The following is a 23944-nucleotide window of genomic DNA, read 5'->3' as shown; positions in this document are numbered from 1 at the left end:
ACCAAGTCTGACTGAGAGTTGTAGCACAGGGGCGCCTGGCAAGTATTGGTATTGGTTTATTATTGTCACTTGTACCAAGATACAGTGAAAAACTTGTCTTACAAACCGATCGTACAGGTCAATTCATTACACAGTGCAGTTACATTGAGTTAGTACAAAGTGCATTGATGTAGTACAGGTAAAAACAGTAACAGTACAGAGTAAAGTGTCACAGCTACAGAAAAAGTACAGTGCAATAAGGTGCAAGGTCACAACAAAGTAGATCGTGAGGTCATACTCCATCTCATTGTATAAGGGAACTGTTCAAGAGTCTTATCACAGTGGGGTAGAAGCTGTCCTTAAGTCTGGTGATACGTGCCCTCAGGCTCCTGTATCTGCTACCCGATGGAAGAGGAGAGAAGAGAGAATGACCCGGGTGGGTGGGGTCTTTGATTATTTGTATTCTGAGTAGAGGTTGGTGACCAGTGGTGTACCTCAGGGATCTGTACTGGGACCCTTACTATTTGTGATTTTTATAAACGACCTGGATGAGGAAGTGGAAGGGTAGGTTAGTAAGTTTGCGGATGACATGAAGGTTGGGGGTGTTGTGGATAGTTTGGAGGGCTGTCAGAGGTTACAGAGGGACATAGATAGGATGAAAAGTTGGGCTGAGAAGTGGCAGATGCAGTTCAACCCAGATAAGTGTGAAGTGGTTCATTTTGGTAGGTCAAATATGTTGGCGGAATATAGTATTAATGGTAGGACTCTTGGCAGTGTGGAGGATCAGAGGGATCTTGTGGTCTGAGTCCATAGGACGCTCATAGCGGCTGCGCAGGTTGACTCTGTGGTTAAGAAGGCATATGGTGTATTGTCCTTCATCAATCGGGGAATTGAATTTAGGAGCCAGGAGGTATTGTTGCAGCTATATAGGTCCCTGGTCAGACCCCACTTGGAGTACTGTGCTCAGTTCTGGTCACCTCACTACAGGAAAGATGTGGAAGCCATAGAGAGGGTGCAGAGGAGATTTACAAGGATGCTGCCTGGAATGCGGAGCATGCCTTATGAAAGCAGGTTGAGGGAACTCGGCCTTTGCTCCTTGGAGAGACGGAGGATGAGGGGGGGACCTGATAGAGGTGTATAAGATGATGATAGGTATTAATAGGGTAGATAGTCAGAGGCTTTTCCCCAGGGCTGAATTGGTGGCCACAAGAGGACATAGGTTTAAGGTGCTGGGGAGTACATATAGAGGAGATGTCAGGGGTAATTTTTTACTCAGAGAGTGGTGAGTGCGTGGAATGGGCTGCCGGAAACGGTGGTGGAGGCGGATATGATAGGGTCTTTCAAGAAACTGTTAGATAGGTTTATGGAGCTGAGTAAAATAGAGGGCTATGGGTAAGCCTAGTAATTTCTAGAGTAGGGACATGTTCGGCACAGGTTTGTGGGCCGAAGGGCCTGAATTGTGCTGCGTTCTATGTTCTATTATGCTGGCTGCTACATGGGACACTGGGTGAGCTCAATTCTGTTCTCACTCAACTGGGAAAACTGGTTTTATTTTCAGTAAAAGCAGGCACCCTCAAATTTGTTTTATGGTATTGGGTCCATTATTTGCCTACACCTTGCATAAAATAAAATTCCCCTTGCAGATATACATCTCTACTCTAGTTATATTTAATGCCTCAATTTTAAGCTGCTCTTTGTGCCTCCATTTGAATATCTTGGCATGTACTTTGAGCTAGTATCTATCTATCTATAGAGTATCTATCTAGTTACAGCATTGGCTCAAGTTTCTAACCCAAGGCTGTGCTTTCTTTTACCACAACACTCTCATGATTGTACTTGCTGACTTAAGTGATATCACCATCCAGTGTTGTACTGGGGTTTACAAACCAATGTTATCATAGCAAATTGGAATCTTATAAATCCCACAAAGGAAAAATGTGGATGCTAGAAATCAAAATAAAGAATGGAATTATAATACACAGGAGGTCTGACCAGGTTTTACAGAAGCAGGGAAAAGCTAATGGGAAGTGGGTCAGGGACAGTTGGTGGAGAGAGGAGCAAGGAATCAAGGTGTGGCTACTGTGACTTTAAACAGTGAGGCAATGGTTCTGCCCACCAATACACAGGGATAATATTAAGAAACAAATGCTAGCTCACAAGGAGCTGTAAAATAGCAACAGTAGAATTGGGACACTTGGGAGCAGTAGCCATGAAGATATAATTTTTAAGCTTGTTAGAGTATAAAATGACTAACATAAAGACAATAGGTTGTTCTTGGAACTTGATTGGAACTGTGTAGGAGGAATGGCCAACAACCAGCAACCAAGGGTCCCATGCTTGCAGAGTGATTGGAGGCTTTAGATAATCACGCATTCGGTATTTGGTCTCCCTAATGCAGCATAGACTAGAGGTACAAAATGAGGGGCATAGATAGGGTGAATGCACACATCTTTTTCCCAGAGCTGGGGAGTACAAAACTAGAGGGCATAGGTTTAAGGTGAGAGGGGAAATATTTAAAGGACTCCTGAGAGACAACAACTTCATGCAGAGGATAGTGCGTATATGGAATGAGCCGCCAGAGGAACTGGTTGAGGCAGGTACAATAACAACCTTCAAGAGACATTTGGACAAATATATGGATAGGAAAGGTTTAGCGGGATATGGGCTAAATGCAGGCAAATAGGACCAACATAGATGGACATCTTGGTCAGTATTGACATTGGGCTGAAGATCCTGTTTCTGTGCTGTATTACTCTATGACTATGTTGATTCTGTCTCCAAACTTGCCATCCACTTACCTCTCTACATTACAAAGGGATTAATCTGCCTTTCCAATACACTCTTCCCATAGAAGCACACCAGCAAGCATGGGGTATGGAACCTTAGCCCTTCCCAATGTCCAAGAGTCTCCAACAATCCTTCCAGGTGAAAGCTTGATGTACTTGCAGTTTCAATTCAATTCAATGCCCTGTGTTCCCTGCACATGATGCAGCCCTTGGTTTGAACAAATCACATGCATGTTGATAGACTGTTTATTTTTTTTTAAATTTTAAATTTTATTTACAGCGTGGTAACAGGCCCTTCCGGCCCAACAAGTCCGCGCCGCGCATTTTAAACCCCAAATTAACCTACCCGTACGTCTTTAGAATGTGGGAGGAAACCGGAGCACCTGGCGGAAACCCACACAGACACGGGAGAACGTACAAACTCCTTACAGACAGTGGCCGGAATTGAACCCCGATCGCTGGCGCTGTAATAGCGTCGCACTAACCGCTACGCTACCGTGCACAAGCTAATTAAAACTTTTTATTACTTGCCCTTTTAATTCTATGCCCTACTCTACCCCTGCCTTTGCCCTCTATTGCACTAATTAAATTTGTATGACACAGTATATCCATTAAGTACATCAGAACCTTGGACTCACTTCCATGATTTCGAATCATAACCAGTGCTGTCATTTTTCCAGCGAGCAGGTGGTGGAGAGAATTTTGTCGTCATTTACTCCAGTTAACTCATCTTTTGTTTGTTTCTGCATTACCTCCTCCAACTTTCCCTTTATGCCACTTAAATCAGATAATATTGCTTCATTTATCCCGTCCCTCATCTTCCTGACTGTACATGCCTATACGTTAACTGCTTTCTCATTTGGATGGGAAGGCACAAACACAAAATATTAAAATGTTTCTCTCCCTGCAGAGAATGACCAATTAGAGACTTCCAGCATTTGCTTTTTATTATAAATTCTACATCTTGGGGTGTGGTATTTGGGGAATGACCAGCTCTCCTGTTTACAAGAGACTGGATAGGCTGGGGCTTTTTTTCCCCTGGAGCGGAGGAGGCTGAGGGTTGACCTTATAGGAGGTTTATAAAATCAAAAGGGCAAAGACAAGGTCAGTTTTTTTTTCCCCCAGGGTAGAGGAGTCAAAAACTGGAGGATATAGGTTTAAGGTGAGAGGGTAAAGATTTAAAGGGAAACTTTTTCCACACAGACGGTGGTGGATATGGGGAACGAGCTGCCAGGGGAAGTGGTAGAGGCGGGTACAATTACAATGTTTGAAAGAAATTGGACAGGTTCATGGATAGGAAAGGTTTAGAGGGATATGGGCCAAATGCAGGCAAATGGGACTAGCTCAGGTAGGCAAGTTGGTTGGCAAGGATGAGTTGGGTCAAAGGGCCCGTTTCCGTGTTGTATAACACTAGTGATGTAAATCCCTAAAATACTCAAACTACAGTATTGAGTTTCCTACATTGGCAACTGTTCCATAGAACCAATATTGCCATTGTGTCTGTACCATTGGAAAAAGAGCAACCAAGACCAATTTAAACTTTCCAGCAAGCCACAGCTCTTCTAAAACATATCCAAGCAGTGTTGAAACATGCTGGGAGTTTCTGCCTCCATCAACCATTCAAAGAGGAAGTTTCAGACCCCCAACACCTCTTTGGGGGGGGGGGGGAGGAGGGAAAGAATCCTTATTTCCCCTTAATCCTTCCACCATTTACTTTAAATCCACGATTTTGTGTAAAGAGAAAGTCCTTAATATTCACCATCACATTAGATATCGTCTCCCCCAGCGTCCTGCTTTCCAAAAAAAAAGCAACCCTGCTTTATCCAATCTTTCCTCACAGCTAATTTAGAATCAGAAGAATAGATATTCAGCCCTTTGAACCTTCACCGTTCACTATCATCATGGCTGATCCCATCTCAATAGAAAGCATTGAAGGCTATGGACCAATGCAGTTAAATGCGATTTATATAGATAAATGCAATGGTCAGCATGTATGTGGTGGGCTGAAGGGCCCATTTCTGTGCTGCACAACTATGACTCGGATACCATATTCCCACTCTCCCCAACCATCTGATGTCTGTTGTGCCTAGAAATTTACCTTCTCAGCATACTTTGCCTCTGCCACCTTCTGTCACAGAGGATTCCACAAGCTTGCCATTTGCCCAGTGAAGAAAATCCTCATGTCAATACAAAATGTCTTACACTGTATCCTGAGATTGTAATGTCTGGTTCTGACTCCTCAGTAAACTCCACACAGACAGCATTGGAAGAGAAGATTGAAACACAAAGGATTCTGTAGATGCTGGAACCTGGAGTAACACGCACAAAACGCTGGAGGAACTCAGCAGGTCAGGCCGCATCTACAGAGGGAAATAAATAGTCGACATTTTGGGTCGAGACCCTTCATCAGGACACTAAGAGAGGATTGAACCTGGGTTGCTGGAAGACTTAGCTGCAGCAGCATCACAGGCACATAGCATCATTCACAAGGGAAACATAAATTAACAAATTATACACAATCTTTACAAGAGAGAACACAATTAGAACAAAAAGTCCATTTTAGTGCAAAGTGATCATGGTGTTGCTAAACTGTAGTGACCAGGGTTTTTCGGGTTGGTTCAAGACCGAATAGTTGAAGTAACTGTTCTTGAACCTGGTGTGTGATTTCAGGCTTCTATATATTCTACGCAATGATAGCTGTGAGGAGATGACATGGTCTGGATGGTGGGGATCTTTTATGATAGATTTTGTCTTCTTGAGGCAGCACCTCCTGTAGATACTACCGATCATGTGGAGGGACATGCCCGTGATGTATTGGGGTGAGTCCACTACTCTCTGCAGCTTCTTATGTTCCTGTGCATTCGAATTGCAGTACCAGACCATAATGCAACCAGTCACGATAGATCTGTAGAAGTTTGAGTGTTCGGTGACAAGCCAAACCTCCTAAGGAAGTAGAGATGCGCTTTCCTTATGATTGCATCTATGTGCTGGGCATCGGACAGGTCAGCAGACATGTTAACACCTAGGAATTTAAAGCTGCTGACTCTGTTCACCGCGATCCCCCAATGTAGACTGGTGCATGTTCGCCCTCCTTCCCCTTCCTGAAGTCAACAATCAGCTCTTTAGTTTTGCCGATGTGTGAGAGGTTGTTTGCAGCAGCACTCAACCAGGTGTCTTGTCTCGCTCCGGTAAGCTGATTCACCGCCAACTGTGATTCGTCCAACAATAGTGTCGTCAGTGAATTTGAAGATGGCATTGGAGCTGTGCTTAGCCACAGTCAGACATGTATAGAGCAGGGGGCTAAGCACACAGTCATGAGGTACACCTGTATTGATGATCAGCGAGGAGGAGTTGTTACCAATCCTTACTGTTTGAGGTCTGCCAATGATGAAGTCAAGTATCCAGTTGCAGAGGGAGGTACAGAGGCCGAGGTCTGGAAGCTCGATGAGTTTGGATGCGATGATTGATGTTGAACGCGGAGCTGTAGTCAATGAACAGAAGCCCGACGTATGAATTTCAGAGCGAAGAGCCAGAGAAATTGCATCTGCTGTTGACCTGTTGTGGCAGTAGGCTATTGGAGTGGATCTAGGTCATCTCTGAGGTAGGAGTTGACTCAAGTCATAACCAACCTCTCAAAAGACTTCATTACGGTTAACATGTGCTACCGGATGGTAGTTATTGAGGCAGGTCACCGGTACAATAGATGCCTCAGACCACAGAAGTGAGTGGCTGAATATGTCCGTAAGTACTCCAGCCAGTTGGTCCGCACAGATCTTTAGTACTCTGCTTGGACCAGATGCCTTTTGTGGATTCACCCTCTTGAAGGATGCCCAGACGTCAGCCCCAGAGACTGAAATTACAGGGTCACCCGGGGATGTGCAGGCTGGTGTGGGTGTGTCATAGTTCTGTCAAAGCATGCATAAAAGGTATTGAGCTCATCTGGGAGTGATGAGCCACTGCCACTCATGCTACCCAATCTTCTTGTAGAAAGTAATATTGTGAAATCCCTATCATAGCTGTCGAGTATCCATTTGTGATTACAGTTTAGTCCTAAATTGCCTTTTTGCAGTTGCAATGGCCTTCTGGTGCTCTCTTTTTGAACAATGGCAGCAACCCTTCAAACCTCTGATATCACTCTAATAGGGGAATTGAAAAATATCTGTGATCTGAATCTCCCCGTTGCCAGTCATTTCAACTCCCCCTCCCACACTATCACTGATCTGTCAGTTCTCGGCCTCCTCCACTGCCAGGAGAATTCCAAGCGCAAACTGGAGGAACAGCACCTCATTGTACATCTTGGAACCTTGCAGCCTAACAGCATGAACATTGAATTCTCCCACTTTAGGAAACCCCCACCCACCAACCAATGCTTCTTCCCTTCTCTAGCCTTTTTTTTCTACCTTCTCCCCCCCCCCCCCCTTTCTCTCCTTACCTTTTACCCATATCCTGGTGGATCTGCTCTCCCCTCCTCCCCTGGACCTATCACTCTCTCTTACTAGCATCTACTTATCATTACTTTGTGCCCACCCCACCTCCCCTCTTTTGTCCACCTATCACTGCTCTGCTTTTCCCTCCTGTATATCGGGCTTCCCCTTTTCTTATCTTCAGTCCCAAGGAAGGGTCCTGACCTGAAACGTTGACCACCTGCTTTTCTCCACGGATGCTGCCTGGCCTGCTGAGTTCCTCCAGCGTCATCGTGTTTTTCCTGAAAAATAACGTAAGCTGGGATGTATTTCATCCAGGCCTGGTGCTTTAACCCTTTTCAAAGATGCTGAGCTCATTAATATTTCTTCTTTAGCCCATCCAATATCTGCAATCCTCATCTTTTTTTAAAAAAAGTCAGGTGTAAGATAACCATCAGGAACCTTAACATCTTAACACAAAGATTGCCTTTTTGATCCTGAGGCTCTGTTCTTTCCTTATTCTATAACTATCCCCACACCACCAGGTTCAGGAACAGCTACTTTTCAACAATCAAGTTCTTGAACCAACCTGCACAATAATCCTACCTCAGCAACGGAACACTACGTTCTTGCACAACCAGGGACTTGTCTCTGATCGTGTTTTTTCCCTGCACTAATAGCTTGTTTTGAAGTCTTTGCTCTTCACTATTCTTGTGTAATTTATATCCTGTGTCTGAATCTATGCGCCTGTGATGCAAGCATTTCATTGTACCTGTACCTTACCATATTTACGCACATAACAATAAACTTGGCTTTTTTTGTGTACTCAAAGCATCTTTGGATTTTACTTAACAGTATTTTCTGATGCTCCTTTACTTCCCATTTTAATTTTACCCTTGCAATTTCTGTACACTTTTAGGCTTTCTGCAGTATTAAGCTCTCGGTGTCTGACATATACTTTTGCTTTATCTTGCCCCTTAGTACACCTTGCCATCCAGGGGATTGGATTTGACAGTCACTTTTTTTTATTCTGGCAACATCATGAACCCCCAAATCTTGTTACTGAATTTGTGTGCTTAGAGACTGATTCATGTTTCCAGTCCACTTTTGCCAAATTACTTGTCTAATAAAATTGGCATTATCCCAATTTAGAACCTTTACTCCCATTTTATCACTACCCTTTTCTACTTCCATACAATATCCAAATGAGTGACCACAAGTACTCAGTTTTATTAAAAAAAACAGAATCAGTGGTTTATAGTTGACCATGCATCAGGCTTCACCAATATCTCCTCTCCCCCACCACTCTTAGTCACCAGTAGCTTTAAGGAAACTTTTATTAATCATTCTTTCTTGTGCAATTCTGCCTAGATCTTCAGTTGTCACTTGTCCAGCTCCTCCAATTTTCTAGTGGCCCCAGTTTTCTTCTCAGCTTCCCTTTTACGATTGGGTCATTCATCACCCCGGGCTCTCTCTCCATCCTTTCTGGCTTGATTGCTTTCCATCCGATCAACGATGTTTTTATTTCCACTGATAGATGAAAATCTATTGATGTCATGCCAAACATACATTCCTAAGATTCAAATCATGGGGATTTGTGGCTAGTTTAAAAAAAATTGGTTGCAGTTCCCAACTAAGGGAAGCAATACTCACTTTTCATTAGGAATTATGGACCCAAAAAGAAATTGACACACTTTGAAATGTACAACTATCAAATACATTCAGCTGATTGCAGATCTGCCATCTTCAGTTGTTGAGGGTACAGTAGCAGTGGTTATGGTACAGAACATGTATTCAAAGGTTTGACTATCAATCCAGGAACATGGATTTCAATTCCATCATGGCCCTGATTAGATAAATATAGAATACAAGAGCTATTAATGGATCCAAGTACCAGACTGTTATTTAAAAAAATGCTCCAGATTCACTAATCAGGGAAGAAACTCTGCCATGTTTTCCAGTCTGACTTGCATGGGACTCCAGATCCACAAAACGTGGTTAACTACTTTCTGAAACAGCTCAGTGTCAAACTGTTCAGAGACAATTAACGATGGAAAATACAGTGCAATCCATATCCCATAAGCAAAAATCCCTTTTTCACTTCCTGGATGTGACATACTCAACTGAGCTTCTAGTGTCTCAGGAGCATTGCAAGGCTTTCACATTACTTTCCTGCATCCCTGTGCTCACCAGTTCTTCCTCTGGAAGCAGGATGTTATTTGCCTTGGTGTTCAAGCCCCTAAGCATCTGAACATACCTGAACTGCCATTCCATAATTCACACACCAAATCATTTCCTATCTCCCTGCAGACTTTTAGCCCCAGAGAATCCTAGTTACTTATCTGTAACCCTATAATAACTACAATGCAACTATTTACACAACTAAAAGCAGATACAAAACATGTACATTTCCCTATTCTTGTACCACTACTTGCTCCTGAACCTTGATAAAAGTTTCTGCAAGTTCCAAGATTAAGTAGAATGTAACCACAAATAGAGGGCAAGCTTATTGTTTTGTTGGAACATCTTTTCTTGTACCGCTCATGCCCCTTCAACTTCCCTTTCACCGTCTCTTCAGACTAGCCCTGTGTAACCTTGTGTAATTTGCTTGAAGTTTTACAAAGGTCAATGCTTAGGATTCCACTAGCTTTCTATTCATCTGTTTTAGGTAAATTCTTTGTTACAGTTTGATTCAAGATCAAAATATTAACTGATATTTTGAAGGACACCCTTATCCTTACATTTCTAGCTATCACAGCTTTTCTTTCAAACTTTGAAAATATTGAAAAGGTTTTCTATCCACTGCTGTGAAAACACCAGTAACTCCAAACATCAGCAATGAGCTCAGTTGCATTAGGGCTGGTACATATTTCTTCTAGATGGTCTTCTCAGTTATGACCTACCATTACCTTGGAGACAACAGGAATAGAAATTCCTAGTCTGAAAAGTATTGTCACAAATCAAGGAATTTCAAAAGCTCCAAAACTAACATTTTCAAATCTGTTCAAGAAAATCATTTGAATAGAATGTTGCGTTTCTTTCAGTGACTAATGTTGGGTGTCCTATTGACAAGTTGGGTCAGTGTAGAATAAGATGTCAATTAATGACACCCACAAACAAGCTCCCTACATCATTGCTGTGAATGTCAGGCTTGAAAAGGTAAATGGCTGAAAGCATAGGTAAAATAAAAAGCTAAATTATAATCGTACACCTGCACTTCTGACCACATTTTTCAGATTTTATTTGAGTTTAGAATTAGTGATTACAATCCTTTTCACACCATTTGGTCTCTTGATTTACAAAAGGTGCTCCAAAGCTCAACATTGGAGCAAACTGCCAACATGGTTTTTTTCAAAAACCTTCAGTACAATACTGGTCTGTAAATCAGCTTAGTTCAGACAAAAACCCTTGATTGAAATATCCATCTAGTCAGAATTCCTGTGCACGATGGTGTAGTTCTCTGTCCAGCTGGCCCTAAGCTTACAAAAGGAAGCTGATGTGTAGGATAAACTCTAAATATTGCTCGAGACAATTCAGATGATTTTTAGATCCTAAAAAGGTGCAGATACATTGACATGGGACTGAATCCATGTTAAATGCTGCTTTATTCAGATAGTTGGTAGGATCCAGTCTAAATTCTTTGTTCAGATTGCTTTTACTTTAATTTTCTGTTCATGAGTAGATTTATATCTATGGGATTACCTTTCTTGACTTCTCTTTGAGAAGCTTCAAAGGCAGGCAAGATTTTTTTTTGTACAGCAATTTTGTTATTGAATTTAAAATGCTGTATCAAAAGGTATTAAAAAGGAAAATTCACGAGTTTACTTTCCTCTTAGAAAACTTCCGAGAATGGGAGCTTGAAGGCACAGGCTCTATTTTTGCCTGTAACTTCTTGCCAACTTACAAAAGCCTTCCCTAGAATACTCTTTGCAATCTCCATCTTCACTTCATTGTTTGGGAAAGAAAGGAAGCAAAATTCAACCTATTGCAGACACACTAACAAGGAAGCATTAAAAACAAAGCTGAATATCTCCCTCATTTCATTGAAAAATATGGCATGTCAGTTTTACGCATGCTTTAGATATTGAGCTATGATGATGGGTTTTCAAGCCATCTGTAAACTAAAATGAATTCCTTGAACAAATTCTTGAACAAGTTGGTGCACCAGAAATAAGTGAGCAGCAAAATTGGCACTGACAAACAAGTAACAAAATGTTAAGGTTTGAAAATGGCTCCAACCCATTGGTCTCAACCAGAAAACCACCAGCTACTTCAATTCTGTAATGAGTTCAAATAGTTAAGCTATCAGGATGAACTATCAGTAATGCCTTAAGCAGACCATACTGTTAATAAAAAGGCAATGTTTCTACTTGCTGGAATTTGGAAACAAACAGGTTGCTGGGTGTGCTCAGCAGGGCAGGTAGCATCTGTGGAGAAATGGAAAGAACATTAACTTTTTTTTAATATATGTGTTTTGAACAACTGACAAGGCATTGTACCCAAAACATTTGCACACGCCCAATTCAGGAAAAGCAAACTGGCATTCCACAACTGGCTTAACAACATCCAATAGCAATGATTAAGTTGATGGAGCAACAAATTACTGGAGATATTTCCCAACAAATGGGGTATCAAAGTATGATATACATTAAAATCCCAGCAGATACAGAGGGAGTGAATGAACCATAGATCCTAAACCACCATTTTCACATTTTATTCTAAAATGTCTGTTTTATTTAGCCCTTAAATGACCCGTTTTGTTTAATTTTGCATATTATGGACATCTTAAATCTTTAATGGGTGGCTAATGTTATTATTAAGAGGATAAGCTGATTGCTTTTATGGGAGACAATGACAATAGTATAGAGCAGACAGAATAAACTTGCTGTTATAAACGTACCTTTCAGTCGATTATGGTGAAAAACTGGTGGAAAACATCAGAGGGCACATACATCAATACCCCACGTTTGAAGAGAACTATTTAACAAAAATTCAGTTCCTCAGGGCCCAGATTCTAAAATATAGAAGTACAAACACATGCATGACATGTACTTCATGACAGAATTAGCACATACTGGGACAAATAAATCCATTATGCCCAACAACCTGAAAATGGAATTTTAAACCATCGAAGCTACAGCATTATTACAAAATGCTGGGGAGAACTAATTCATAGTAACAATGCAGGGTGAGGAGGGTAAAGGAAATAGAAATAAGATCAACAGCCATTTTAGCAAATTTCCAATTTAATGAACTGGGTTATTGTGCTGTGTGAAACTTCTATGTGGAAAGGTGAGGGGTAGGGATGGAGGAGGCATTGCAGTGGGGAAGCAGCAAATAAAAAGGTCCCCAAGTAACAAAATCTCAATCTTAATACACTTTTAACATATTATACAGAAACAAAGGCATGTGCTCACAAAATAACATACATGGTGTGGGGCAGGGAAAGAGGAAAAAAACTTTAAATATTCATTAGGATATGCAAGTTCAAGATATGACATCAGCAATATTAATCAGATTTAACAGAATAGCAGGGAATCAATACAGCATAATTAAAAAAATAAAAACTAAGTTGTTTTATGCTAAAGATTAGTTGCATTTATAGAAAAGCAGATGCAGATATCACTTTACAAAATATAAAATGTATTAAACACTAATAACCACAGCACATATTGTCAACATAATTGATTATTTTAAAAAAGTCATAGTGTAGTTCAATCTGAGCTTCAATCTTAGAGTACTTTACAGTAGCTTTCTTTTGGTCTGCAACATTTCCTGCATGATAAAACAGCGAACCACAGTGTAAACTAGCACATACATCTGTGTTTGCTACAAAATAACAAATAGAAAACATACCATGATAACATTATTGTTAAGATTTGCCTAATTGGAAAGAAATACTCTTCTTCCGAGTGAAGTGCTGGCCATGCGATTATAGCACAGAGGACCTACTTTTTTTTTTACAGAGAGAGCAATTGAGTAAAGTCAACACTAACATTACATTTTAACTGTGTGAATAAACATTACAAACCAAAGACCAAATGAAATCATGCAAACTGCTGCATTCCATTAACCGGTGCAACAACTGCAATCTGCAACTTTCTCTGCAAAGCTTTCAAGGCAACAGATTTGCAGACACACAGTTTTCATAATATATTGACCAGACAAATGAAATGGTGCTGCACTGCTGTTGGTAAAGTGTGCTCTATGTGAAGCACTTTAAGGAGAGCCTATGTGGCACAGACAGTAAGTGTCTATAGATTCAAAATGAATCAACAGTATTGGATAATAAATTCTCAACTCAGAAGCTGCCTTAGTATTAGGTGCATCTTCAGTTAATGTAACAGAAAAACAAGGCAATGGATTTATTTTATATCCACGCATCATCTGCCAGAAGGCCGACACTCGGCAGACAAGTTAAATTTACAAAGTTGCTTGGGATGGCATCAGAATTGCAATAAATGTCACATTTCTGCGTGCTTGTTTTTCCTTAAGATGTGGCACCAGGAGTTGGATTGACATTTTGTGTTGCAACCGTTGGAGCGACTTCAATGATCCGCGGTTTATCTATGATCCTGGCAGTGCGATTGCCCTTCTCCACTATTCCAATAATCCAAGCTTGGTAACCTTCGCCGTATTTTGGCGATTTTATTTCTGCACAAAATCGAGCTGCTTGTTCTCGCGGGAGACAAATCAGAAGGCCACCTGCAAAGGAGCATGTTACAGGAGTCAGATCTTACTTGACCTTCACAACATGGAGACAGATTAAAAAGGAATCAACGTTAAAACCTGCGGGCATGTGTATATAAAAGGGCCATTAGAAATGGACTTTGGGCATCTGTTGGTATTGGTCTATTATTGTCACTTGTACCAAGGTACAGTGAAAAGCTTGTCTTACAAACCAATTGTACAGGTCAATTCATCACACAGTGGAGTTACATTGATGTAGTACAGGTAAAAACAATAACAGTACAGAGTAAAGTGTCACAGCTACAGAGAAGTGCAGTGCAATAAGGTGCAAGGTCACAACAAGGTAGATCGTGAGGTCATAGTCCATCTCATTGTATAAGGGAACTGTTCAATAGTCTGATCACAGTCGTAGGATAAAACAACAGTAGCTTTTCACATTGTTCCAAACTGCTTTCTGGTCGAAGTACTTATGAAATGTTTGCCCTTGTCTAAATGTGGGAAAACCTGCCATGAATTTGTCAGAGAATTTGTCAGTGCAATCATTATCAAAAGTTTTTTTTTGTAATGTTGTTTACAGGATTCATGATAACTTGTGTCAATGATTAATTCCTGAAAGATGGCACTTTGACAGTGATCTTTCTGGACTGGATTGTCAACCTAGATTTTTGTGTTCCAGTCTCCAGAGTACAACTTGAATCCAGTATCTTATGAATCAGAGGTAACTGTATTACCACAACTGATGGAAGATGCCAGGATTTGTGCTCTCATTCATTATTGTAGGATATCTGACAGGAAGGTTTCAAGCTTTCTTTTAATTCTTCTGTGGGACAAGGGCATTGCTGGCAGAGTTGCCATTTACTGACTTTCTGTAAATGCCCAAGATGGTCACGAGCTGCCACTTTGACTGCTGCTGACGAAAGTGCTCCCAGTGCTGCTGATTCAATGTTGCTGTGGAACAATACATACCATCTAGAATATTCTGATATGGACTCCATGTATCTACACTTGGGTCATGGGATAGAAGAAAAAAAAAACTTGCTTTTCACATTTCTTGTCTGTAAAGCAGGTTGGAACAAAGCATTTTTGAATTCTTGGACAGTTAATGGAATTCTAAAAAAAGTCATCTTCCTCTGTGCTAAGTTTGACTCCAGATGGTGGTGATATTAACCTGGATTCTGATTGACTATTAAAATATCAAGAAACCCGCAAGGAATAGCAAAATCAGCTTATTTTGATATAATTTTTGTTTGTTTCTGTTTCATCTCCTTTTCCTATTCTTTACATAGAACAGTACAGCACAGGAACAGGCCCTTCAGCCCACATGATGTCACATCATGCCGAACATGATGCCAATTTAAACTAATTCCATCTGCCTGCACATGGTTTATATCACTCCATTCCCTGCTTGTTCACGTTTCTGTCTAAATCGCTCTTCAACATTCTATCATATCTGCTTCCACCACCTCACTACTCACCTGGAGCAGAGATTCCAAACATCAGTAGCCATTCTGCATTTCCCCATTTCAAATCTACACTCAAATTGATCATATCACCATCACTATTTGTGAAACACTTGAGTATCATGAGGCCATTAACTAAATTTGTCCAAGAACTTATTACTTATAAAACCTGCATCCTCACTTGTTTCTGGGGCATGTAATGACAGAAAACCATTAGGTATGCGCTGGCCCAGTTAAGAATAATTACTGCATCTTCCTTCATGGCCCTGCCTCACACCCATCATTTACTCAATTAATACCCTTGAAACCACTATTTATTTGTTCCCAGACTTGTTTAAGTGCAGCTCACCTCAACGATACATTCCTTCCTATCACCTCACTGGTGCTGATGTTCTGTGGAATGGAACAACTCTTTCCACATCTCTCTGCCAGCTGCATGTTTATGTCTGTATTCTGTTTAACTTTACACTAACTTACACGTGCCTGGGGACTAACCCAAATCTTTCTTGAATTTAATCTCTGGTATTTGGCATTCATTGAACAGGACCTCTTGCTTGACCAAGATTTCCTATTTTGCTGGATCCTTCTTCAACACCCTCCCCAATTTCAACAAGATGTCCCCAACACCAAGTGCACAGATCAAATAGGACTGTCACAGGTTTACAAAACAAACTACCCCACTACTTAATGATGGAATGTCTGCCAACTACAACATTATGCTTTCCCTCATCCTCCTCCTCTCAACAGCCACTTTATCTAAAGTGTGAGAGCTGGCATACTGCATCCTTCTATATTGTACTAATTGGGTAGGATTAGTTTTGCAGATTCTCATTATCTCACTCGGGTTCCCTTTAACTTGACATCGTCTATTCTGATCCTGCACCATTCCATAAGGTGACTGAGATCTGAAGCAAACTATCCAGATACCTTGCACATTCCTTAAAAGTGTCTCCAATTAGCACTCTGGCTCAGTGATTCTCAATCAAAGATCAGCCTCACTGTTCACAAACTGCTGCATTCTAGATCCACATCCCATTCTACTAAAATAAATGTATTTTATTCTACCTATGTAAAGCATATTTTTAAATTAAGCACACTAATTTGCAGTAGGTTCTGGAACGCTGAGCAATTTTAAATACTGCCTCAAGTTTACAGGAACTAAGTATCACAGGCAACTGGAAGCAACACTGTTACCTTCAGGTCAAATTATTATTTACAATATGTTATTTAACTGTGGCTGTCTACTCAAATGAGCAGGTAGTTTCCAAGGATATAACAGCAGTTTAAAACAAAAATCACCAATTTACAAAAATATTCATAAAATATCAATTATATCTACCTGATGTTTCAGGGCAAGTACCATGCATCAACCCAAACATATTTCCACACGCTTTGCTTACAGCTGCCATTTTAGCAAGGACAGGCAGGTTATGGATAACAAATGACACTTCGTTTCGTTGCTGCTTTGCCAGGTTCTGAGCATGCCCGAGAATCCCAAAGCCTGTGATATCCGTTGCTGCATGTGCATTGAAGGTGTGCATAAGGCCAGCAGCTGCAAAAAAAAGAGAAAATGTGAAAACTGAAGCTGCATTTATAGACATATGCCTTAAGCAATTTGGAGACGAATTGCTGACTTCACACTATGTCCAACATACATGAACGTTTGAGCAAATGAATTAAAACTTAAGCAATAAACCACTGGAGGAACTCAGCGGGTCAAACAGCATCTGTGGAGGCAGGATAGTCATCAATTCTAGTCGAGACCCTGCATCAAGACTGCACCCACAGATGTTGCTTGATGCGGCAAGTTCCTCTGGCAATTTGTTTTTTGCTCCAGATTTCAGCATCCACAGTCTTGCGAATCAAATCTTGATATCAGATGCAATTACTAAAACAGATGAAAGGCCTTAATTCAGCACCAAGTATCTTGAAATTTATTTCTATGTTGAACTGCATGCCACAAGTTCCTAACTAAGCAATGGGGCAACACTTGTGCAACTTCAATCAAAACACATCAAGTCATATTTATTAAAAATTCCATTATTAAAAATGTACAGATAATTTGACAAAGTGGCTGCTGCTGTAGTAAACTGGAAATTTAATTTCAACAATTTAGTGTTCACAAAATATTTAAATTCATTGTAAGCTAGAGCAAAGAATATACTTGATTCATAAAAAAAGCCAATTTTAGGAGACAAGTACCCGAGAAATTGCAGGATAAGGCCACGTAGCTCTGCTGTTTAATATCATGGTTGACACGATATTTGGTCTCCACTCTCCTGTTATATCCCTGTCAATTCCCACTATATTTCAAAAGTCCAAGCCTTTTATACCCAACATTTCAGCATCCACAGGTATCTGCAGTGGAGAATTTCAAAGATGTACAACCCTTCGATAAAGTTCTGCCACATCTTAACCTAAAATTGCCAATCCCCGTATCTTGAGATTTTGCGCCTCAGTGCTAGACTCCCAAACATGCCAACCATTCTCAATACCTAACTCTGCCATGCCCCTTCAGAATTGTGTGCTCCAAAAAAGATCACCTCTCATTCTTCTAAACCCCATTGTGCTCAAACTGATATTTATCGGGGCCTCAGATGGTTCAGTAGTTAAAAGTAACACTGAACATAAATGAAGAAAATTAAAGATTGATTGCAGGTCCTTGCCAATTAAATGAACTTCAACCAGAATGGCAGCTACCTTCCATTTCTCTTAAAGACCTCATTTCTGATCAACAATGAAAGGAAACTGTGGGGAAGTTCCTTGCATCTTGCAGAAAAACTGCAGGCTTTAGTGCTAATGTATAATAGCTAAAGCTTGTTTTTAGACCATGATACACAGGAGCAGAATTAGGCCATTCAGCCCATTGAGTCTGCTTCGCCATTCAATCATGACTGATTTATTATTCCCCCTCAACCCCATTCTCCTGCCTTCTTCCCGTAACCTTTGACACCCTTACCAATAAAGAACCTATTGACCTTCACTTTAAAAATACCCAATGACTTGGCCTGCCCAGCTGTCTATGGCAATGAATTCCACAGATTCACCACCTTCTGGTTGAAGAATTCATCCTCATCTGTTCTAAATGAGGCTGTGCCCTCTGGTCCTAGACTCTCTGACTACTGGAAGCATCCTCTCCACGTCCACTCTATCCAGGACTTTTAATATTCATAGTTTCAATGAGATCCCCCCTCATCCTTCTACAGTCCAGCGAGTGCAGGCCCAGAGCAATCAAACGCCCCTCGTAAACCTCCGCTGAACCCTCTCCAATGCCAGCACATCCTTAGATATGGGGCCCAAAAACTGCTCATAATACTCCAAATGCAGTCTGACCAATGCCTTAAAGCTTCAGCATTATGTTCTTGCTTTTATATTCTAGTCCTCACGAAATGAATGCAAACATTGCATTTGCCTTCCTTACTACCGACTCAACCTGCAAGTTAACCTTCAGGGAATCCTGCACTAGGACTCCCAAGTCCCTTTGCACCTCCAATTTCTAAATTTGCTCCTTGTTTAGAAAATAGTCTACACCTTTATTCCTTCTACCAAAGTGCATGACCATACACTTCCCTATGCTGTATTCCATCTGCCACTTCCTTGCCCATTCTCGCAACCTGTCCTAGTCCTTCTGCAGACTCCCTGATTCCTCAACACTGCCTGCCTCTCCGCCTATCTTTGTACTATCCTCAAACATGGCCACAAAGCCATCAATTCCGTCATCTAGATCATTAACATATAACGTGAAAAGTAGCGGACCCAACACTGACCCCTGCAGAACACTACTAGTCACCGGCAGCCAACCAGAAAAGGCCCCCTTTATTCCCACTCTTTACCTTCTGCCAGTCAGCCAATCTTCTATCCGTCCTAGTACCTTTCCTGGGCTCCTATCTTGTTTAGCAGCCTCATGTGCAGCACCTTGTCAAAGGCCTTTTGAAGATCCAAGTAAATAACATCCCCTGACTCTCCTTTGTCTATCCTGCCTGTTACTTCCTCAAAGAATTCCAACAGATTTGTCAGGCAAGATCTCCCCTTAAGGAAACCACACTGACTTTGGCCTATTTTATCATGTGCTTCCAAATACCCCCGAAACCTCATTCTTAAAAATGGACTCTAACGTCTTACCAACCACTGAAGTCAGGCTAACTGGCCTGTAATTTCCTGTCTTTTGCCTCCCTCCCTTCTTAAAGGGTGGAGTGACATTTGCAATTTTCCAGTCCTCCGGAACCATTCTTGACTCTAGTGATTCTTGAAAGATCACTACTAATGCCTCACAATCTCATTAGCTACCTCTTTCAGAACCCTGGGGTGTAGTCCATCGGGTCCAGGTGACTTACCTACCTTTCAGCTTCCCAAGCACCTTCTCCTTAGTAATAGTGACTATACTCACTTCTGCCCCCGACTCTCTTGAACTTTTGGCATGTTATTGGTGTCTTCCACAGTGAAGACTCATGCAAAATGCTTATTCAGTTCATCCGCCATTTCTTTGTTCCCCATTACGACCTCTCCATCGCCATTTTCCAGTGGTCCAATGTCCACTCTTGCCTCTCTTTTACTCTTTATATATCTTAAAAAAAACTTTTGGTATCTTTTATATTATTGGCTAGCTTACCTTCATATTTCATCTTTTCTCCCCTTATTGCTTTTTTAGTTGTTTTCTGTTGGTTTTTAAAAGCTACTATTCAGAGGCCTGTATATACTACCATCAGGGTCTTTTTACCCTCGCAGTTTCTTAACTCTACTGACAAGGATTCCACATCTCCTGATCCTACGTCACTTCCTGCTAAGGATTTGATTCATTTCTTACCAACAAAGCCACCCCACCCCTTCTGCTCACTTGACTGCCTTTTCAACAGGATGTGTATCCATGGAGGTTTAGCTCTCAGCTGTGATTGACTTTCAACCAAGACTCTGTGATGCCCACTATGTCATACCTGCCAATTTCTAAACTGCGCTACAAGCTCATCTACCTTATTTTGTATACTGCGTGCATTCAAATAAAACACCTTCAGTCCTGTATTCATCACCCTTCTTCTCAAATGTCTCCATGTTGCCTGAAGTTAAATTCTTATCCCTTTCTAGACTTTGTCTTGTTCTTTATTCTGCAGTAACCTCTCCTGCACTCTCCTCCCCTTTTATTTTATTAATACTTATCCAATCTGTTGAACATACCCCCTACTATTTAGTTTAAAGCCCCATCCACAGCCCTAGATTTGCCAGGACCCTGGTCCCAGCATGGTTCAGGTGGAGCCCGTCCCATCGGAACAGCTCCCTCCTTCCTTAATACCGGTGCCAATGTTCCACGAATTCAAACCCACTTCTTCCACACCAATCTTTGAGCCACACATTTAACTCTCTGATCTTATTGACTCGGTGCCAATTTGCATGTGGCTCAGGTAGCAATCCAGAGATTATTACCTTTTTTGTTCTGCTTTTTAATTTAGTCCCCAGCTGCTCAAATTCCCTCAGCAGAACCTCTTTCCTTGTTCTACCTACGTCATTGGTACCCACATGGACCACAACAACTTTCCCCTCCCATTCCAAATTCCTCTGCAAGTCAGATGAGATGTCCTGAACCCAAGCACCGGACAGGCAACACAGCCTTCATTTTTAAAATACCATACAGGGAACCTCCAAAAACAGAAAATGCTGAAAAGGTACAGCAGGTCGTGAAAGGTTATTTCAGATTATTTTTTTTTAACTCAGAACTTCACAAAAAAAAATACAAAAAGTGTACAGTTAAGCTAAAAGTCATTCTAGAATACCATGAAGCAGAAAAGCCATCCAAAGAGACCACCAACAGAAACCTTCTTTTGAAGCTGTAAAGGCCTTCATCCATTCTCAAGATTACATTTATTTTTTTGAAAAAGTTTCTGGCTAGTCATAAAATATCAACAATAGAACAATGATTCAGTGCATACCAGTTCTGTTCAATCGTGCCATGTTCATCATTGCTTCTTGGTAAGCTAATTCCACATCCTCTTGAGTGACAACAAGCTTAATCTTATTCCATTTCTCTGGCTGTTGGTAAAATATGAAGCATTTATCATAAATAACATGAAAAATAATTCTTGTACCTTAGGATTAATTTTATAAAAGCTCACTCTTTGCACCAACTTTGGTCACCAGAAATCTGTTTAATATGGAATGGATTATAAGACCATAAGATATAGGAACAGAATTAGGCCATTCAGCCCATTGATTCTGCTCTGCCATTCAATCATGACTGATTTGTTTTCAACCCCATTCTGCTGCTTTCTCCCTGTAACCCTTAACCCCCTTACCAATCAATAACCTATCAATCTCTGCCTTAAATACATGCAAAGACTTGGCCTCCACAGCCCTCTGTGGCAACGAATTCCACAGATTCACCACTCTTTGGCTGAAGAAATTCCTCCTCATCGCAGTTTTAAAGGGACATCCATTTATTCTGAAGCTGTGCCCTTGGATCCTAGACTCTTCTACCAATAGAAATATCCTCTCCACATCCACTCTATCCAGGCCTTTCAATACCTGGTAGGTTTCAATGAGATTCTCCCCCACCACCCCCCCCCCCCCCCCCCCCTCCACCTTTCTGAATTCCATCAAGTACAGGCCCAGAGTCATCAAACACTCCTCACATGTTAAAGCTTTCATTCTCCAGGGCCAGTACACCTTTCCTTAGATACAGGGTCTAAAATTGCTCACAATATTCCAAATGCGGTCTGACCAACACCTTATAAAGCCTCAGCCGTACCTCCTTGCTTTCATATTTTAGTCCCCTTGAAATGAATGCTAACATTGCATTTGCTTTCCTTACTACTGGCAACCTGCAAGTTAACTTTAAGGGAATCCTGCACTAGGACCCCCAAGTCCCTTTGCACCTCAGATTACTGCATTCCCTCCCCATTTAGAAAATAGTTTACACCTTTATTCTCCCTACCAAAGTGCATAACCCCATACTTCCCTACACTGCATTCCAACTGCCACTTCTTTACCTGCTCTCCCAACCTGTCCAAGTGGGGGTGGAAACCAAATGTGAATTTGTAAGCTTACTTCAGGCAATCAAAATTCCACATCGAAGACACAAATTCATGAAATGACCATTTAATTTGCAATCATTTAACCATCAGAATATTAAGAATTTACTAAACAGTGATGTGCAAGTATATACAGATAAAATACATAAAAATTAAGGATCTTGTAAAATGAACTGACTAATAACGTTTCATTGAAATAAATGCAAAAAGTGAAAAACGTTAATTTGAACAGTTTCAAATTGAGTTCTGACATCTAGCAGTAATAACTCTGTACCCACAATATCACTGATCAGGTTGACATACAACAAGCTTGTGGGCTGTGAGGAAAATGAGATGTTTTAGAGGGATATGGGTAGGCTGTAAATGGGCAAAGGCAAGACAAACAGAATATATTGTGAATAAATGAGAGGTCATCCATTTTGATAGAAAATAGAAAAACCGAATTTTTTTTAAATGACAAGAAAAAAAAAAGTTGTTCAGAGCTAACTAGGATCCTAGAATACACATTACATCAAGTTAATGTGCAAGTCCACCAAACCTGAAGACCCACACCTCAAAGTTCAACAACAGCTTCTTCCTCACTGCCTCAGGTTCTTGAATTGACCTGAAAAATCGTAACACTAGCTCGACTATATTTCTTTTTCTCTCTATCTTGCACTAAGTGATTACTTTGTTGTTTATTTTTGTACACGTGCAAGTTATGTATAATTTGTTAATTTATGTTAACTTATGTTTGTAGTGTACTGTACTGCTGCAGCAAAAAGCTAATTTTCATGGCATTTATACCCTAGGCATGCCTATGACTACAATAAATGAACTTTAATGCGGAAGGCCTTTATTTCAAGAGCATTTGAGCTCAAAAGTGAAGAAGTCTTGCAGTAATTATACTGGGCCCTTGAGAGATGCACCTGGAACACTAAGTAGGCCAGGTCTCCCTACCCAAGGAGATGTCGCTGAATATATTCAAGACAGAAATTTGACATACATTTACATATGAAGGAAATCAAGAGTTATGGAGTTGGTGCAGGAGAGGCCACTGAGGTAAAAAGATCAGCGATGATCTTATCAAATGGTAAAGGAGAATGACCAATGGTCTACCCCTGCTTCTATTTGTCATGCTCTTATGACAGAATGATGGCTGTTACAACAAAATGCGATTGTAGTGTATCTGACATGTACATACCCCTTGAACATCATGACTTTTGCTAGTTTTCCAGCATCCAGTCCACAAGACTGACAAGAAATGCAGGATGTTAATTACTAGCTCAATCTTAAGTTTAAGTAAGGTGGTAATCAGTACTGTAAACTTCAATACTTCATTTTTTTTTTAAAGAGAGGACAAGGGGTGGGCTTCAAACAACTGTGTAATTTGTCATGCAACATAAAAAGCAAGTCATTGCACCACTATTGATGCCCAATTACTCACAATATCAAGCCACTGGTGCACAGCCACTGCTACTTGAGTCCCAAGTGGTTTTGTTAATACCAATACATCGCCTGGTACTGCATTGTCTGGCCTGCAAAATATTCAAAAGCTATTTTAGTGTATCCACAATGATTAACTCATATTCCATCTGTCAACAGCAAAGGCACTCAAGTACACATAATAG

At 40.8% G+C, this 23944-nt stretch overlaps 1 protein-coding gene across 5 annotated transcripts in view; it reads right to left on the bottom strand.

The window, feature by feature from the left end:
• Positions 1-10419: 10419 nt before the first annotated feature.
• sephs1 (selenophosphate synthetase 1) overlaps positions 10420-23944 on the bottom strand; it is a 59505-nt gene continuing 45980 nt past the window's right edge. For 3 of the 5 annotated variants that reach the window (XM_052033750.1, XM_052033748.1, XM_052033749.1), the window contains 4 exons: positions 23761-23851; positions 21237-21336; positions 16658-16870; positions 10423-13873 (listed from right to left, as the gene is read on the bottom strand). In XM_052033750.1, coding sequence (XP_051889710.1) covers positions 13659-13873; positions 16658-16870; positions 21237-21336; positions 23761-23851 — 619 coding nt within the window. In that variant the 3' untranslated portion in view covers positions 10423-13658. Of the gene's footprint in view, positions 13874-16657; positions 16871-21236; positions 21337-23760; positions 23852-23944 lie in introns of all 5 variants that reach the window. The other 2 variants (XM_052033752.1, XM_052033751.1) reach the window with 2 other exon arrangements.

Source organism: Pristis pectinata, chromosome 19 (assembly GCF_009764475.1).
Source record: "Pristis pectinata isolate sPriPec2 chromosome 19, sPriPec2.1.pri, whole genome shotgun sequence".
Lineage (NCBI taxonomy): Eukaryota > Metazoa > Chordata > Chondrichthyes > Rhinopristiformes > Pristidae > Pristis > Pristis pectinata.
This window is presented reverse-complemented; position numbering and strand designations above follow the sequence as displayed.